We start from the raw sequence: 14,515 nt of genomic DNA on the forward strand, positions 1-14,515 counted from the left end.
TTAGGTGCAGCTTTCCTCATTGTGATTGAAATGTAACCTCCATGCATAAATATATTGCCCATCATGCATGTCGAGAGAGCAGGGGGGTGGGGGGGGGGGGGGCGGCGGAAATCACTTGGGGTGCTGATGTGTTAGGACATTTCTCCCTTCACCTATTTCAGTTCTAAGCCTAATGAAGCTAGCACCAACAACAGAAAATACAGAACCCTTCAAGAATCAACTGAAAGGAAGCTCAGAAAGCAAGCACGGGGTTTGTTATGCTGAGACAGATCTGTGATAAAATGGGGTAAAGTTTAAAGAAACCTGCCCTGCCAAGGGATTGAAAACCCATCCACAGCTCTGCTATCTATTGGTGTGGTTCTGAGCAGTGCCTGTAATATCAGATGAGGAAAGGATGGGGCTTGATGCTTTGAGTCACAGTCTGGGTCACAATCCGATAAAGGCCATTTGAGTGTGGCACTGGAAGGCTGCCAAACACACCTGGGAGCTTACCCAGCACACGAGTCACCCCTTTCAGAAAAGGAGAGGGTGAATGGAAGAGAAAAGGACACAGACTATAACATTACAGTTATCTCCAAGTTATAAACTCAGAGTGGAAGCAAGTCCTCCTCGATTCCGAGGGACTGCCTGTGATGATGATGATAAACTTCACTTGATGTGACATCCTCTGCAGCAGCGTTTGGGAGTCACATAAGGAAGACTGTTTTCTAAGATCGTGCCATTAGTGAGGGAACCAGAAACAACAGTTCAAGGTGCTTCAGAAAGTTATGATTTTGAAGGGTTACACCCAAAGCAGTGAACTCCCAGTCTCCAGATGGTGAATGACCTGCTGGACACCTTCAGCAGTTTCAGATTTTTTTTAAAAAAGTGTTCTAATGATGGACTAATTGCCTCGACTAGGAACTGTTTTGGGAATGTTTGAACCTAGTCATTTACTGATATTCGTGCTTCATAAGTTTGTTCCTTTACAGAATCTGTCTAAAGGAATTGAAACCTTCTGGGCCTGGATTTGGAGTTGCTGGGATTTTGGAAGGCTCTGCTCTCCTACTTCACTGGTGAGGCTGAAACTCTGCTCCACATGTTGCTCCTGCTGCATTTGTCCTGTCTCCTCCCCATGTTACTATTTGCCCAGGTTCTTTGACCAAGTTTTCTCACGCCTCATATTTCCTTCTTTGACTCAATGTGAACCCTTTGTCTGATTAAGCTTCTGTGAAGTGCCTTGGGATATTTTGCCAACGTTAAAAGTGCTGTAGAAATGTTGTGGTACAGTGCGGTAAGCAAATTACTGCCACAGCCACAAGAGGCATCATATCTACAGGGGAGGGGAAGAAGTGTACACTAAATTACATTGTAAATGCAGGTAGTTTCTTTAATACTCATCCACAAACTTTCAGAAGTCTTTTCATGGACCATTGACTTATAATCTGCAGAAAAGTAATTGACAAAAAATGTTTCTGCAGTGATTTAGTTTTTTAATCTAATGAAATTCTGCTATATTGAACACGTCAACAGTAACTTTTACTCTTTTTATGATACACGTTTCTCAGCACAGACAGGTGATCAGGGTGAATGTGTTTACATCAGCACTCATCCCAACTGATTTAGATCCAGCCGTTACCTCAACGGCAACATACCCAATCCACAAATTCTAATAAAATCCTTTTCTGCAGATATTTGCAATAAACACAAGCAACTGCTTTTATTAATAAGTAACCTTACAGAACACTGTAAAATAAACCACACCGATGCACTTAAACTTTTGATTTTATTTACAAAGGAGTCTTGACTGCGCATGTTATATAGAGATGAAAGTTATTGTTCATTTCCAGGGCCAGAAATACACTACTGGTGTACAGTATCCATTCAGTCCATTTGACTGCTTTCAGCAAAGCCATAATCTATAAATGGCTTCAGCAACTTGTCTAGTCTACGGCACAAAAACATTACAACTCAGTGGTTTTCATGAAAAGAAAACACTTTCTTTTTTAAAAATGACAACCTGACTGTATGTTTAAGAGAACAGGCCGGGGGGGGGGCGGGGGGCAGGGCATGGAGGAAGAACTTGAAGCACTGTTTGAATTAACTCATTTTGGTTCCAGGCCCTGCACTGTACAATCTCTGGGTCTGAAGACTATAGTTGCCGTCTTGTTCACGCAATGATGATGGGAAATTCTACAGGCACGCACATTGGGGCTTTTATTTTCGTGCCACTGTATATTAAAGTGCTGCTACAGCAGCAGCCAAAGTCAATGCCTATCAGAAAAAGTTCTGTGAACCTAATACAAACCCAAGGTACAAAACAGATACTGCTTGTAAACTTGGACCAGATTACACTTATCAACAGGTAGATAGAGCTAACAACGCACATTTAAACAAATGTATACAAAAAAAGAAATATTTACAAGGATACACCACTACAATCAAGAGGGTTCAAATAACAAATACTGCTATGATACATGCAATAGCTAAAGTAATCAAACCAAAAATAAACGGGGAAAACCATAAAAAAGTTAATTTTTTTTGCTACACCAATCATAATTACGCAAGATCAACTGGGGTCATTAACACAGGTACAAGTGCAAACTACAATTACATTTCTAAACTCTCATATTATGGTAAAGGAGCATCTTGGAAAAGGGGACAGTGGGTTTTATACTGAAGCAATATTTAATGCTATACATGCTAAAATTTACAACAGGCCACTTAAGTACACAACATGATTCATCTTGGCGTCTTTACCCTTCTGGATCATTGCAACAAAACATCAGGTGTAAAGTTAATTACAGCACAGATTTTACTGCATACCCAACTCATGTCTGTGGGAAAAAAATATATAAGAAGTCACCTCACAGATAATTACTGAATTCAAAAGATATGTCACTGCCTTGTCTTCTTCTTTAGGCTAAAGTTCAAGACAATCTAAATAGTCGCTGACTTGATGCTGGTCCCTTTAAACAGGCTTCTTCAAAGTTGCGTCTTCTATATGGCAGCTCTATGTACAAGATTAGATTTGACATCTTGTCATTTTAAAAAGGTGGGTTTCTTTGATTTTTTTTAAATTTTGTAATATACATGGTAGGGCGTGAGAGTCTGTTGCTAATCCAAAGACTGCAGATGTGTTGGATTAATTGTACAGGGTCTGCATTCCATAAAAGGAAAAAAAAAATTCTCCACAACCTTTTTTGTTAACACTTTAAGCACCAATCATGTTTGATGAGAAGAATGAAACCACATGACACAAATCTTCTGGTGCCCAGCATATATTACTCCCGCTTGCGGCTGCACTTGGTCCCATCATACTTCCAGGAATCTGGAGCTGTTTGCCTTGGAGTGGAACGGCTCTGACCACATACGCCGTAGATCACCCTGAGGAAAAGAGCATAAGCGATCAATGACTACCCAAACAGCAATTTGCATTTATATAGTGCCTTTAACGTAGTAAAATGTCCCAAGGCGCTTCACAGGAACGTTATCACACAAAATGTGACACCGAGCCACATATGTAGATATTAGGACAGGTGACCAAAAGCTTGCTCAAAGAGGTAGGTTTTAAGGAGCGTTTTAAAGGAGAAAAGGGGAGGGGAGGGGGCTGGTGGAAGAGAAGTTTAGGGAGGGAATTCGAAAACAAAACATCCCCACGGCCCCTTCCCCCAAGGGAAGCCTTTCATTGTGAGGAACAAAAACATTCTTAGCAGGTGTTTTCTAAAAGGTGGACGTTAGAGGTAACTTTTGATGCAGTATCACAGAACTGCTTCAAGAACGGCCCTGGAAAACAGGCCGAGAATCTGCACTATTTATATTGTGGGGTGCATTTCACAGCACAAGAACAGAAAAACAACTGCACACTTGCAGGTGTTTCAAGCTGCTTTTCTGCTACAAACACAGTGCAGCCGACTGCAGGCAAACAGAACTCTGTGCACTGCATAATGTAAATAATCTCACAGTAACTGATAGTGCGGGTCTATGATTCTGCCATCAAGTTGGAGTAAAAAAAGCAACAAAATTGTCCCTCACATTTGTTCCCTGGGTCTCTGCATTAACAGCGATGAACAGCATGCCTATAGAGACAGCACAGGACACAGAATATAAAAGTGGAGGAGCGCTGCATGGAGTCCACTTTCCCAAAACAGGAACCCAGAACCCGATATTGGATCTGCCCTCGAAAGGTCACTTTTCAAACCCATGCTAATGGCACCAGCTCTTTGTGCTGCCAAGCTCATCTCTCACATTATCCAAACATCATGAAAACCAAAGTCAGTTTTCAATCCCATCATAAATTGTTTCCGTGCCATTGATTCCACCTCCGCCCCTCTTCCAGAACTCTCCACCAGGCTGAATCAATTCATGGAAAATCTAAGCAGGCCAAATGACCCAGACTTGAAACCAATACCATCACCAAGACTATTTACATCACCTCCATCATACACCAACTAAACCCTTAAATGCACTTTTGTCACTTCTAGACTTATTTTCTCGTGTCCTCTCATCCTTCAGAAACATTAATTCACACAAACTTCTGCTGTGTGTCCTGTCTTGCACAAAGTACATGCTCACCCATCACCCCCGTCCTTGCTGACCTACACAGACTCCCTTCTCTACCAACGCACTGATTATAAATTCTGGCTCTCATCTTGAGATTCCTCTATGGCCTTGCCCCAGTCCATTCCTGCAACCTGCCCCAGCCTTGCACTCATTCCAGCGCACTATGGTCTTCCGATTCTGGCCTTCTGTGCATTCTTCCCATCACCTCTCCCGCCTAACGGCCTTCAGCCCCCTCAATCCTAGCTCTAGATTTGTCGCCGCTGTTCGCCTTTAAGGACTTTTATGTCCTCAGAACATCCCAAAGTGCTTCACAGCCAATGAAGTATATTTGAAGTGTGCACAGCAAACAGCAGAGTTAAATGACCAGATAATTTGTTCTCAGTAATGTTGGTTGAGGGACTATTTGTGGCCAGGACACCAAGAGAACTCTTCGAATAGTGCTATGGGATTTTTACATCCACCCGAGAGGCAAACAGGGCCTCGATTTAACGTTCCATCTGAAAAGACGGTAACTCCAACAGTGCAGCCTTCGGCCGCCTGAGGTAGAGTGTGTTCGAAGACAAGGCCCTCAAATCTACCACCAAGCTCATGGTCTACAGGGTTGTAGTAATACCCGCCCTCCTGTATGGATCAGAGGCATGGACGATGTACAGAAGGCACCTCAAGTCGCTGGAGATATATCACCAATGATGTCTCCACAAGATCCTGCAAATCCCACAGGCGCACCAACATTAGTGTCCTCGTCCAGGCTAACATCCCCATCATTGAAGCACTGACCACACTCGATCAGCTTCGCTGGGCAGGCCAGACTCCCTAAGCAAATGCTCTATGCGGAGCTCCTTCACGGCAAACGAGCCAAAGGTGGGCAGCGGAAATGTTACAAGGAAACCCTCAAAGCCTCCCTGGTAAAGTGCGACACCACCACTGACACCTGGGAGTCCCTGGCCGAAGACCGCCCTAGGTGGAGAAAGTGCATCCGGGAGGGCGCTGAGCTCTTCGAATCTCAACGCCGAGAGCGTGAAGAGGTCAAGCGCAGGTAACAGAAGGAGCGTGCGGCAAACCAGTCCCACCCACCCCTTCCCTCAGCGAATGTCTGTCCCACCTGTGACAGAGTCTGTGGCTCTCGTATTGGACTGTTCAGCCACCTAAGAACTCACTTCAGGAGTGGAAGCAATCCTCGATTCTGAGGGACTGTCTATGATGATGAGATTATATACTCAAATCTCTGGAGCAGATTTTCCATAAAATGGAACAAACTTCATTTTGCATCTGCCTATGCTGAATTGACCAGAGATGACCTGATCACACTGGGACTCAAGATAGGAAAGTTATCTTAATTCCATGCACTGATATCCCTTATTGTATTCAGTAAGTAACTTCACCACAAATATAAATGTTTTTAAAGTAGTTCTGTTAATAAGTGCGACGATCATTGCTGGTTCTCTGGACCTGTTGGATTTGTGTGTACTTGGAGCAGGTCTCCTAAACTTGGCCCACTGCAAGGAACACTTCAGTGCTGAGCTGGGTATTTTAATGTTAGGAATTGAGGTTATATCAGTAGTTTAATGATTAAGGCAAGACAGGGGACAGTCCAACTTCGAAGGGCTACCCAAGTGTTGAAAGTGCTTTTTAGGACAGAAGCAGAAAAGACAAGGTGCTAATTGTTGCCATCAATAACTGATGGCATCAAACTTGCACCATCTGCCTGCAATTAACCCGAGGTAAACAAAGGGAGGAATTAACTGCAAAGCGACTTGCTGATTTTTTAAGCTGCTAGCTGGCTGAGCATTCCAGCCCAACTTGAATCCGGCCAACAAAGCAGTTTTGTGGCTGCTGGCCTGAATGCACAGACCTCCCCCCCACCCCCCCCCGCAGTCATCAGGGAAGCTACTGGCTCCTGCAAATTATTGCTGATTGCAACGGTTCATTGTTGTGTTAAAGTAGATCCAACTTCTTCGATCTACAATGCCCAGCTGCAAAAGCAACTGCAGTAGAAAGTTTCAAATCTTGAAATTCAGTGCAATAAAAAGGAATTTCACTTCAATCCCCCTCAAGTAGTGATCTTGATGATTGGCCTTTACTCAGACGTTTTCGGTTGTACTTATTTTTTGATGCCAAGATTGTTTCGGATGTGTCAGCTTTTTTGAAGTTGCTCAACAGGTTTTCTGAGTTGGAAGGCAAGCATTTATAAAACTGTAGCGTGCTTTGATCAGACAATGCCTTGAATACTGTGTTCTTTTCACCGTGAAACAAAGGAGACATTTAAGCACGGGAGGCAGGGGAGAAAAGGGAGCTACAAGCTAGATCCCTAGTGTTAGAGGACTGTTAGAAGGGAAAATAGGAGAAACTTGGGCTTTTGAGTCTAGAAAGGAGACGGGGGTGATTTTCTAGAGATGTGTAAAATAGTTCAGGGAATGGAAATGGTAAATCCATAATATTAGCTTAAATTAAATTGAGTAGGACAAGTGGACACAGATTAATGGTAAAGTTAAGACAGGTATCAGGAAGTACTTCTTCACACACAGTGATCAATACTTGGAATGGACTTCCAGAGAGCAATGGATGTGAAAACCATAGAATCACTTATGAAACAATTAGATGCTAAAAATGGGGGGGGGGGGGGGGGGGGAAGAATTGTTGGTCATTCTGGATGGATGAATTAAGATGGTCCAAAAAGCCTTCTTCATTTGTGGTTATCTCGTGAAATCCTTATTGTTCTCAAATTAGTTCACATTAAAGTCAAGAGGTGTGAAATTAGCTCAGAGAAAAAGTCTTAGCACTCCATTCCAAAGCTTCGCAGCTGTGACAGTATAACTGTAGTCCAATATGAAGGCCTATTTAAGGAGTTACTACAGCTTGCTTATGGACTTTTAAAAAACGTGACTTCCAATTCTTTTAATGTTAGGCGATGTTGGCGCTCTCCTACATTAGTGTTGAATTGGAAGGCAAACGTAGTTCTGTGCATGCAAGCATGCCCTGAGCTCCTTTGTTGTTGGGCAGAGTACAATACAGAGTTGGCATATGTTCATTGGACTCTAGTCAGTGCTCATAGTATTTCTCCAGTAATAAAGCAGCTGCATTGCTCAATAGCAAGATTTTTTTTGAAACTGTAATCCACTTCTTCAAAAGGACAACTGGATGCAGATTTCTAATTAGGCAAAAATGTATCAGAGAGCATAACTACTAAGCACAAGGAGTCCACATGAAATGTCAGCTTATCCACCAAGTTCCAGGAAGGAAAAGGAGCTTAATCCCTCTGGCGGAAATTGTATTAAAAGTAAGCACTCTCCCTCACTACACAGCAGTACATAGTTTATGAAACATGTTAAACATTTCTAAGCAAACTAGGATCGTTCTTCCTGACATGTCAGAAGGGCAAGCTGCCTGCATTGTCTCCTTTTCCTGATGTAGTGGATTGCAGCTACCCCACTTCCACATAATACCAAGGCTAATAAAATTAAAGTTCACATGATGCCTCAAATCATCCATAAATTCCCCTTCCCTATACTGAAAACCACTCCATAAAATGTTTTAATTAAAATACATGATACATCAGAGCACCACACTAATGTAAACCTAAATAAGTCACTGCTCTAAACAAGTGATCTAGAGCAACAGACACCCGTGGAAAGTTACGTGACATGTGCAGGGTACAAAAGGAATCAGCCTATTCTGAATACACAGCCAAAGGCACGGGCTCTCCCAGAAGAATTAAAGTTTTAACTTCTCACCGAGATTTGGAGAGGAGGAAGGTATGAAAAACAATTCCAGTGGTGTTAGTTTAGGTTTCCTCCCCAACAAATTTTATGGAGAGACTAGAGAAGCTGTGCTGTTCTTCTTGGGGCAGAGAAGGTTAAAGGGAGATGTCATTGAGGTGTTCAAAATCATGAAAGGTTTTGATAGAGTAAATAAAGAGAAACTGTTTCCATGAGCAGGAGGGTCGGTAACCAGAGGACACAAATTTAAGATAATTGGCAAAAGAATCAGAGGTGAGAAGAGGAGACTTTTTAAAAACGCAGCGAGCTGTTGTCATCGGGAATGCAGTGCCTGAAAGGGTGTTGGAAGCAGATTCAGTAATAATTGGATAAATACTCAAGGGGATAAAATTTGCAGGGCTATGAGGAAAGAGCAGGGGAGTGGGACTAATTGGATAGCTCTTTCAAAGAGCTGGCACAGGCCGAGGGGCCGAACAGCCTCCTTCTGTGCTGTGCCATGCCGTGATTCTATGAACACCTCTTTGCAGGGATAGAACTTGCCAACAGTTAATGAAACTAAACCTGCATCTTTATTCTCTGCAGTGTATACGTTACCTTCTCCTTCTTCTTAGGCAGTCCCTCGGAATTGAAGATGATTTGCTTCTACACTATGAATTCTCAGGTAACTGATGAGCCCATTGCGGGATCTACAGTCTCCGTCACAGGTGGGGCAGACGGTGGTTGAAGGGGCGGATGGGGTGGGGTGCTCGGGTTGTTGTGCGCTCCTTCCGCTGTTTGCACTTGGCTTCCGCTTGCTCCCAGTGAAGAGACTCGAGGGGTTCGGTGCCTTCCCGGATGCTTCTCTTCCACTTTGAACGGTCTTGAGCACATGTCTAACTATTAATATTGATCATGCTAAATCACTTAATGGAGAATATATGGGATGCCTTCCACATTCTACTGCTACATTGGAAAGAGGAGAATATCACACCGCTAGACCTCTTTGTACAAGTTCAAAGACTACCAAATTTACTTACAAGTAAAATGGTATACAGACACAAAAGATACACAAGATGTTCCTTAATGAGAGAACTGGAAATGGTCCATAAGAAGTGAATATATCCTTCTCACAAAGCAGTTTCTTTACAGACTCTTCAAATGTAACTGATCCTTGGGACAAATCAGTTGGTCAATCCAGTCTTCTTGTGATGAAATATTTTGCATAGATTATGCAAGTACTGCTACAGAGACTAGATATTCTTGCTAGAACTAAAGACCTGTCTTGTATTGTTTTAAGTGTTATAAAATCATTTGTAATCAAAGCAAAATATATGAAGCCAACTACATGGAATGCTAATAGCAGGTAAGCACACGTCGTCTGGGACTGAAGAATATAATAAAGCCCTTTACTGTATATAATCCAATCTGTACCTAAAACAAAGTCCGCTTTATCTTAACTCATTGACTGATTCACAACTCAGCTTGATCCCTGCAGAAAGAATCTTTCTTGTGTCCTATCTTAAACCTTAGCTATTCAAATTATATAAAATCAAATACAGACGTTCCTAATTTGTCATAGGCTATTCCTTTTCTCACCCAATTACTGAATTAGTTGGTTCCATAAAATGAAAAGTAGGGATAAAGAGACACCTATAACATGACATATAAAACCAGTGTTGGAAAGCCGTGCTATAAATGGTTGCAGTCACTGTTGCTTTGTTGTCAAAAAGGTCAGCACGAATTGGCAAAAGAGTGGGTTTACACCAATATGAAACCTTCTTTCCTGAACACGCAGGACGAAGCATTTTCGAATAAAAATGCCACTTTTCCCCAATGACTTGTAATTTTGAGGAAAGTTGGATTACACTGTGGTTGGATCAAGCCATGAGAATTTACGTCCAGCTGCAAAATGACTCCACTCGGGTGCATGAAAATCGCATGTAAACAAGTAGCAGGCAGGAATAGAAAATGAAAGAGTAGTTGAATAGGGATTGACTGAAAAGAATTGGGGATGCAGAAGGGAGAAGTAACAGGCAGGAAATAACATGCAACTCCAATTAAGGCATATACATTTTCAACAGGCTGAAAGTTTATTTGGTCTTGATACTCTACTCACCTTTAAATAAGCCATGGTAAGCAGTGGCAGCAATGTAAACGGGACAAGGTACAGGAGTGCAGGCTGGGCAGCCCGGTGAATTCTTGATGCTACAGTGGCTGTCAGAAGACCTAAATTCAGAGAGTCAGATTATCAGAAAAACGATAGGCAGATTACCATGCAAGATTTACATTTTTATTAAAAATACGTGATGTATTACAATATCCTATTAATGTGGACGGAAGAAAAATTGCACTTAGATAGTACCTTTCAGGGTGTTGTAAAGCAGGACATTAGTCATGGTTATATAGGCAAATGTAACAGCCAATTTGCATGATGCAAAATTCTACAGACAACAATGAAATGAACGATCAGTTAATCTGTTTTAGTGGTACTGGTTGAGAGATAAATAATAAGGCATCAGAACTCCATCCTCTTTGAAGTGAACCACGAGATCTTTTAGATGGTTTGACATTTCTTGGTCTTGACTAATGCAGCACTTTTAGTAATATAATTAAAGTATCAGCATAGATATCCACTAAAGTCTTGGAGTGGAGCTTGAACTCATGATCTAGTGACTCCAGAGGTATCTAAGCTAACTAAATATGAAACTTAAATAAAGGACGACTCCTAGCAGCGAAAGCTGTAGGACATTGTAGAGAAGGTCTATAGTAACCCAAGCTTTAAAGGTCAGAGAGAAGAACAAGACAATGTTAGTTGTCTGGTTTTAAACACGTTACAATATGCAGTTACATTTTTACAGTTTAATATATAAATTAAAAGTGCGGGTGAGCGCATTTTGAACATCACAAAGCCCTCACATTACAGCCCGGATAAACTGCACTTTTACTACTGGAAAACAATGCTTTTGATCATTTATTTTCATTGAATTATTTCCACTTACCTACAAAGTAACCAATCAAGGTGCAGTGGAAGTATGACACCTTTTGCATACGGCCGGGTACGTTGGGCGGGATAGCCTCACTGTTAGCTAGTTTCTTATAGTTGTCGTATCGAAGCACAAAGCATAACAGAAGCCCTGGCATGACGATGTCTCCAATTCCTAGCATAGAAAAGTGGGTGCCTGTGGAACTGTACAAAACAAAAGTGCACAGGTTGTTCAATAATTTCAATTCTTCACACAAAAGCTCACCCTGCTATATTGTAACTCACTTTGGTGATGACAAAGCTCAAGACTAAGCGTAATTTTTAAATTTGGCTCCAAGAATTATATTTGTAACCTCAAAGTTGGATAAATTGATTTTGAATTTAAGTGAATTCATTTTAGCAACAAGATACTGGTAACTGAAAACTGGCCAAATACAGTATTGTCCTGTATTTATGAATGGGTTCAATCTGATTTATGCATGTGCACAAGGCAGTGAAGATATGTTGGTCCAAAGTTAATGAACAGGTGACACTTCAAACCTATGTAACTGTTCGGTTAGATCTGATATTAGTATACGCCGACATGCCCCAGACATCCAGATGAAGTCGAAAGAAGCAGTACTCAGTCATGCTATATTTCTATATTATATCTTTCCTATGAAATTTTGGATAGACCAAAGTATTGCGAATTTGAAAATAAAAATTACTTCAGCTAGATTCATTCTTACAAAAAGTTCCTTAATCTGTACGGGGAAGACAGACAATGTGTGAATACTACCTGATGATAGTTATTAGTTTCAAGGTGAAGCAGTTGGTGGATCTGTCTGATAGAAACTAATCAGATCAGAATTGTTCAGCTAATACCCCCGCTTTTTAATAATTATAATGTTTACAACTGCGAGAGAAGGTAGGACTTGTTACCCGTGATTGCTGCAACCAAAGACGGCTATGCCAGACAGAATTCCAATAGGCTTTGGCCAGGGAAACAACTCAACAACTGGTCAAGGGGCATCTGTTCACATTTTATCCATTTGAGTGATGGAGATAATTACAATTCTGATCACCCGATTGTTGAGAAATTATCTGTTTGTTCTTCTGCTTCCAATTCCAAGAAAGCCACTAATGTACGTCCTCAAATGTGCAGTTCCCACATTATGGCAGTGGAAGGGGCTCCAAGAATCTACATTACATTCAACAACAACTTGCATTTATATACCGCCTTTAATGTAATAAAATGTCCCAAGGCACTTCACAGGGGCGCTATCAAACAAAGTTTGACATCAAGCCACACAAAGAGATATATGGGCAAATGAGTTTGGTCAAAGCCGTAGTTAAGAAGTGCCTTTAAAGGAGGAGAGATAGTGGGGCAGAGGGGTTTAGGGAGGGAATTCTAGAGCTTAGGTCCTCAGCAGCTGAAGACACGCCACCAATGGTGGAACAATCAAAATTGGGGATGCGCAAGAGGACAGAATTGGAGGAGCGCAGATATCTCGGAGGATTGTGGGGCTGGAGGTTGTTAGAGAGAGAGGGGGGTGAGGTCATGGAGGAATTTGAAAACAATAATGAGAATTTTAAAATTGAGACACTGACAGATTGGGAGCTAATGTAGGTCAGCGAGCACAGGGGAGATGTGTGAACGGAACATGGTGCGAGTAACATACAGGCAGCAGAGTTCTGGATGAGCTTAAGTTTATGGAGGGTGGAAGGTAGACGTCCTGCCAGGAGTGCGTTACAATAGTCATGCCTAAAGGTACAAAGGCATGGACGAGGAATTCAGCAGATGAGCTGAGGAGTTGTAAGTAGGCGGTCTTAATGATGACGCGGATATGTGGTCGGATGCTCATCTCTGGGTCAAATACGAAACCAAGCTTGCTAACAGTCTAGTTGAGCCTCAGACAGTTGCCAGGGAGATGCTCAGTTATAAGATTCTTAACAGGACACTATGATTCGGAATATTATGTAAATCAAATATTGTACTTCTAGTTCATTGCTGCATCCTTTTGCTTTAGTTCAATTATAATTCTAGTAAATAAATCCAACTATTAATTTTAGCCTGAATGCTATAGTTTGTTTTTTGGCATGGACTGGAGGGTGTGGTAAAAAAGCAATCGAGTCTCCACTGCTTAACACTAGAGTAACAGGACAACCGCTAGTTCTGTGGCATGCTATCCCATTTTCATGTCTACCAAAGGCTTCTGGATTGACACGTCAGTCATACCTCCAAGTTGCTTGCTCATTCCCAGAAGAAATAGTTAATTGATCAGCAGAAATCTGTTTAAGGATAACTAGCAGAAGGATTACAGACAAGACAAACTGAAGAAATGCATGTGTAGAAAGGTGGGTCTCAATCCCACACAGAAGATGGCCAGCCTGTGTTACTTCATGAGACTACCGTTGACTTTACAAGTGAAAGTGTAGTTGCAGATGAGACTAAATTGGACAGCTTACATTCCAGATTGGTAACAAAGCCAAAAGTTGCTACCATTACTTGTGAAGGGAAAAGATGCTGCTGTGCCAATGAACTTAGTGAGAGCCGAGAATAGCTCCCGCAAGATGTGCCCAGATGCTCACTTTACAGCCCGATCAATACAACAGCCAAAAGGTCCTTGTAGTCCTATTAAGATCGGAGTCTTCCAGAGCATAGATGACAAAGCTCATATTGAATTGGGCCTCCCAGCTGCTAGCAAACATGTAATATTTATTCGTTTAATATATAGCAAGGAACTGCTTGATCACAACTAGATGGTAGTGCTAAAGCAGAAACAAGTATATTCTGTGTAAGTTGATTTGTGAAGTGAAAGCCATGATTATATTCCATTTAGGCCCAATTTATATTGCTATAAGATCAGGCAAACAACCCCCCATAGCTCACTTCCATTTGTATGACTTCAATGCTCTCAGAAAATAAATCCTTCAAAAACTTTGTCTACTCCTCGTGGTGGAATTAAGTTGGTTCTCACCATCAACATCAATCCAAATGAGAATTCAGACTTCCTGAAAATATTCACATGTGCAGCTGAGCACTTCAAAACAAAGAACCCAGATGATATGCTGTGCCACAGCTCTTACCTCGGAAACACCAACTTCCCAGGTAGTGACAGGCGAGGAACATCCCGTCCAACATTAGGTCCCAAGTGAAGTTTTCTGGACAGCACGTCTAAAGGGTTGTCAGCAGGCTGAGTGGCCACCTTCACCATCACATTGCTGTTGAAGATGTAAGCAGAGAAGAATACCTGAAAGGCGGATGGGAGGAAGAGGGGAAAAATAAATCATTACTTACTCAATAAACTCCAAT

At 41.8% G+C, this 14,515-nt stretch overlaps 1 protein-coding gene across 1 annotated transcript in view; it reads right to left on the bottom strand.

The window, feature by feature from the left end:
• Positions 1-1,748: 1,748 nt before the first annotated feature.
• The window catches only part of sppl3 (signal peptide peptidase 3), a 116,067-nt gene continuing 103,300 nt past the window's right edge, over positions 1,749-14,515 (bottom strand). The window contains exons 6-9 of the mRNA XM_070886310.1: positions 14,290-14,453; positions 11,237-11,424; positions 10,354-10,463; positions 1,749-3,366 (exon numbers count right to left, since the gene is read on the bottom strand). Of these exons, the coding sequence (XP_070742411.1) occupies positions 3,295-3,366; positions 10,354-10,463; positions 11,237-11,424; positions 14,290-14,453 (534 nt within the window). The 3' untranslated portion in view covers positions 1,749-3,294. The remainder of the gene's footprint in view (positions 3,367-10,353; positions 10,464-11,236; positions 11,425-14,289; positions 14,454-14,515) is intronic.

Source organism: Pristiophorus japonicus, chromosome 8 (assembly GCF_044704955.1).
Source record: "Pristiophorus japonicus isolate sPriJap1 chromosome 8, sPriJap1.hap1, whole genome shotgun sequence".
Classification (NCBI taxonomy): Eukaryota; Metazoa; Chordata; class Chondrichthyes; family Pristiophoridae; genus Pristiophorus; species Pristiophorus japonicus.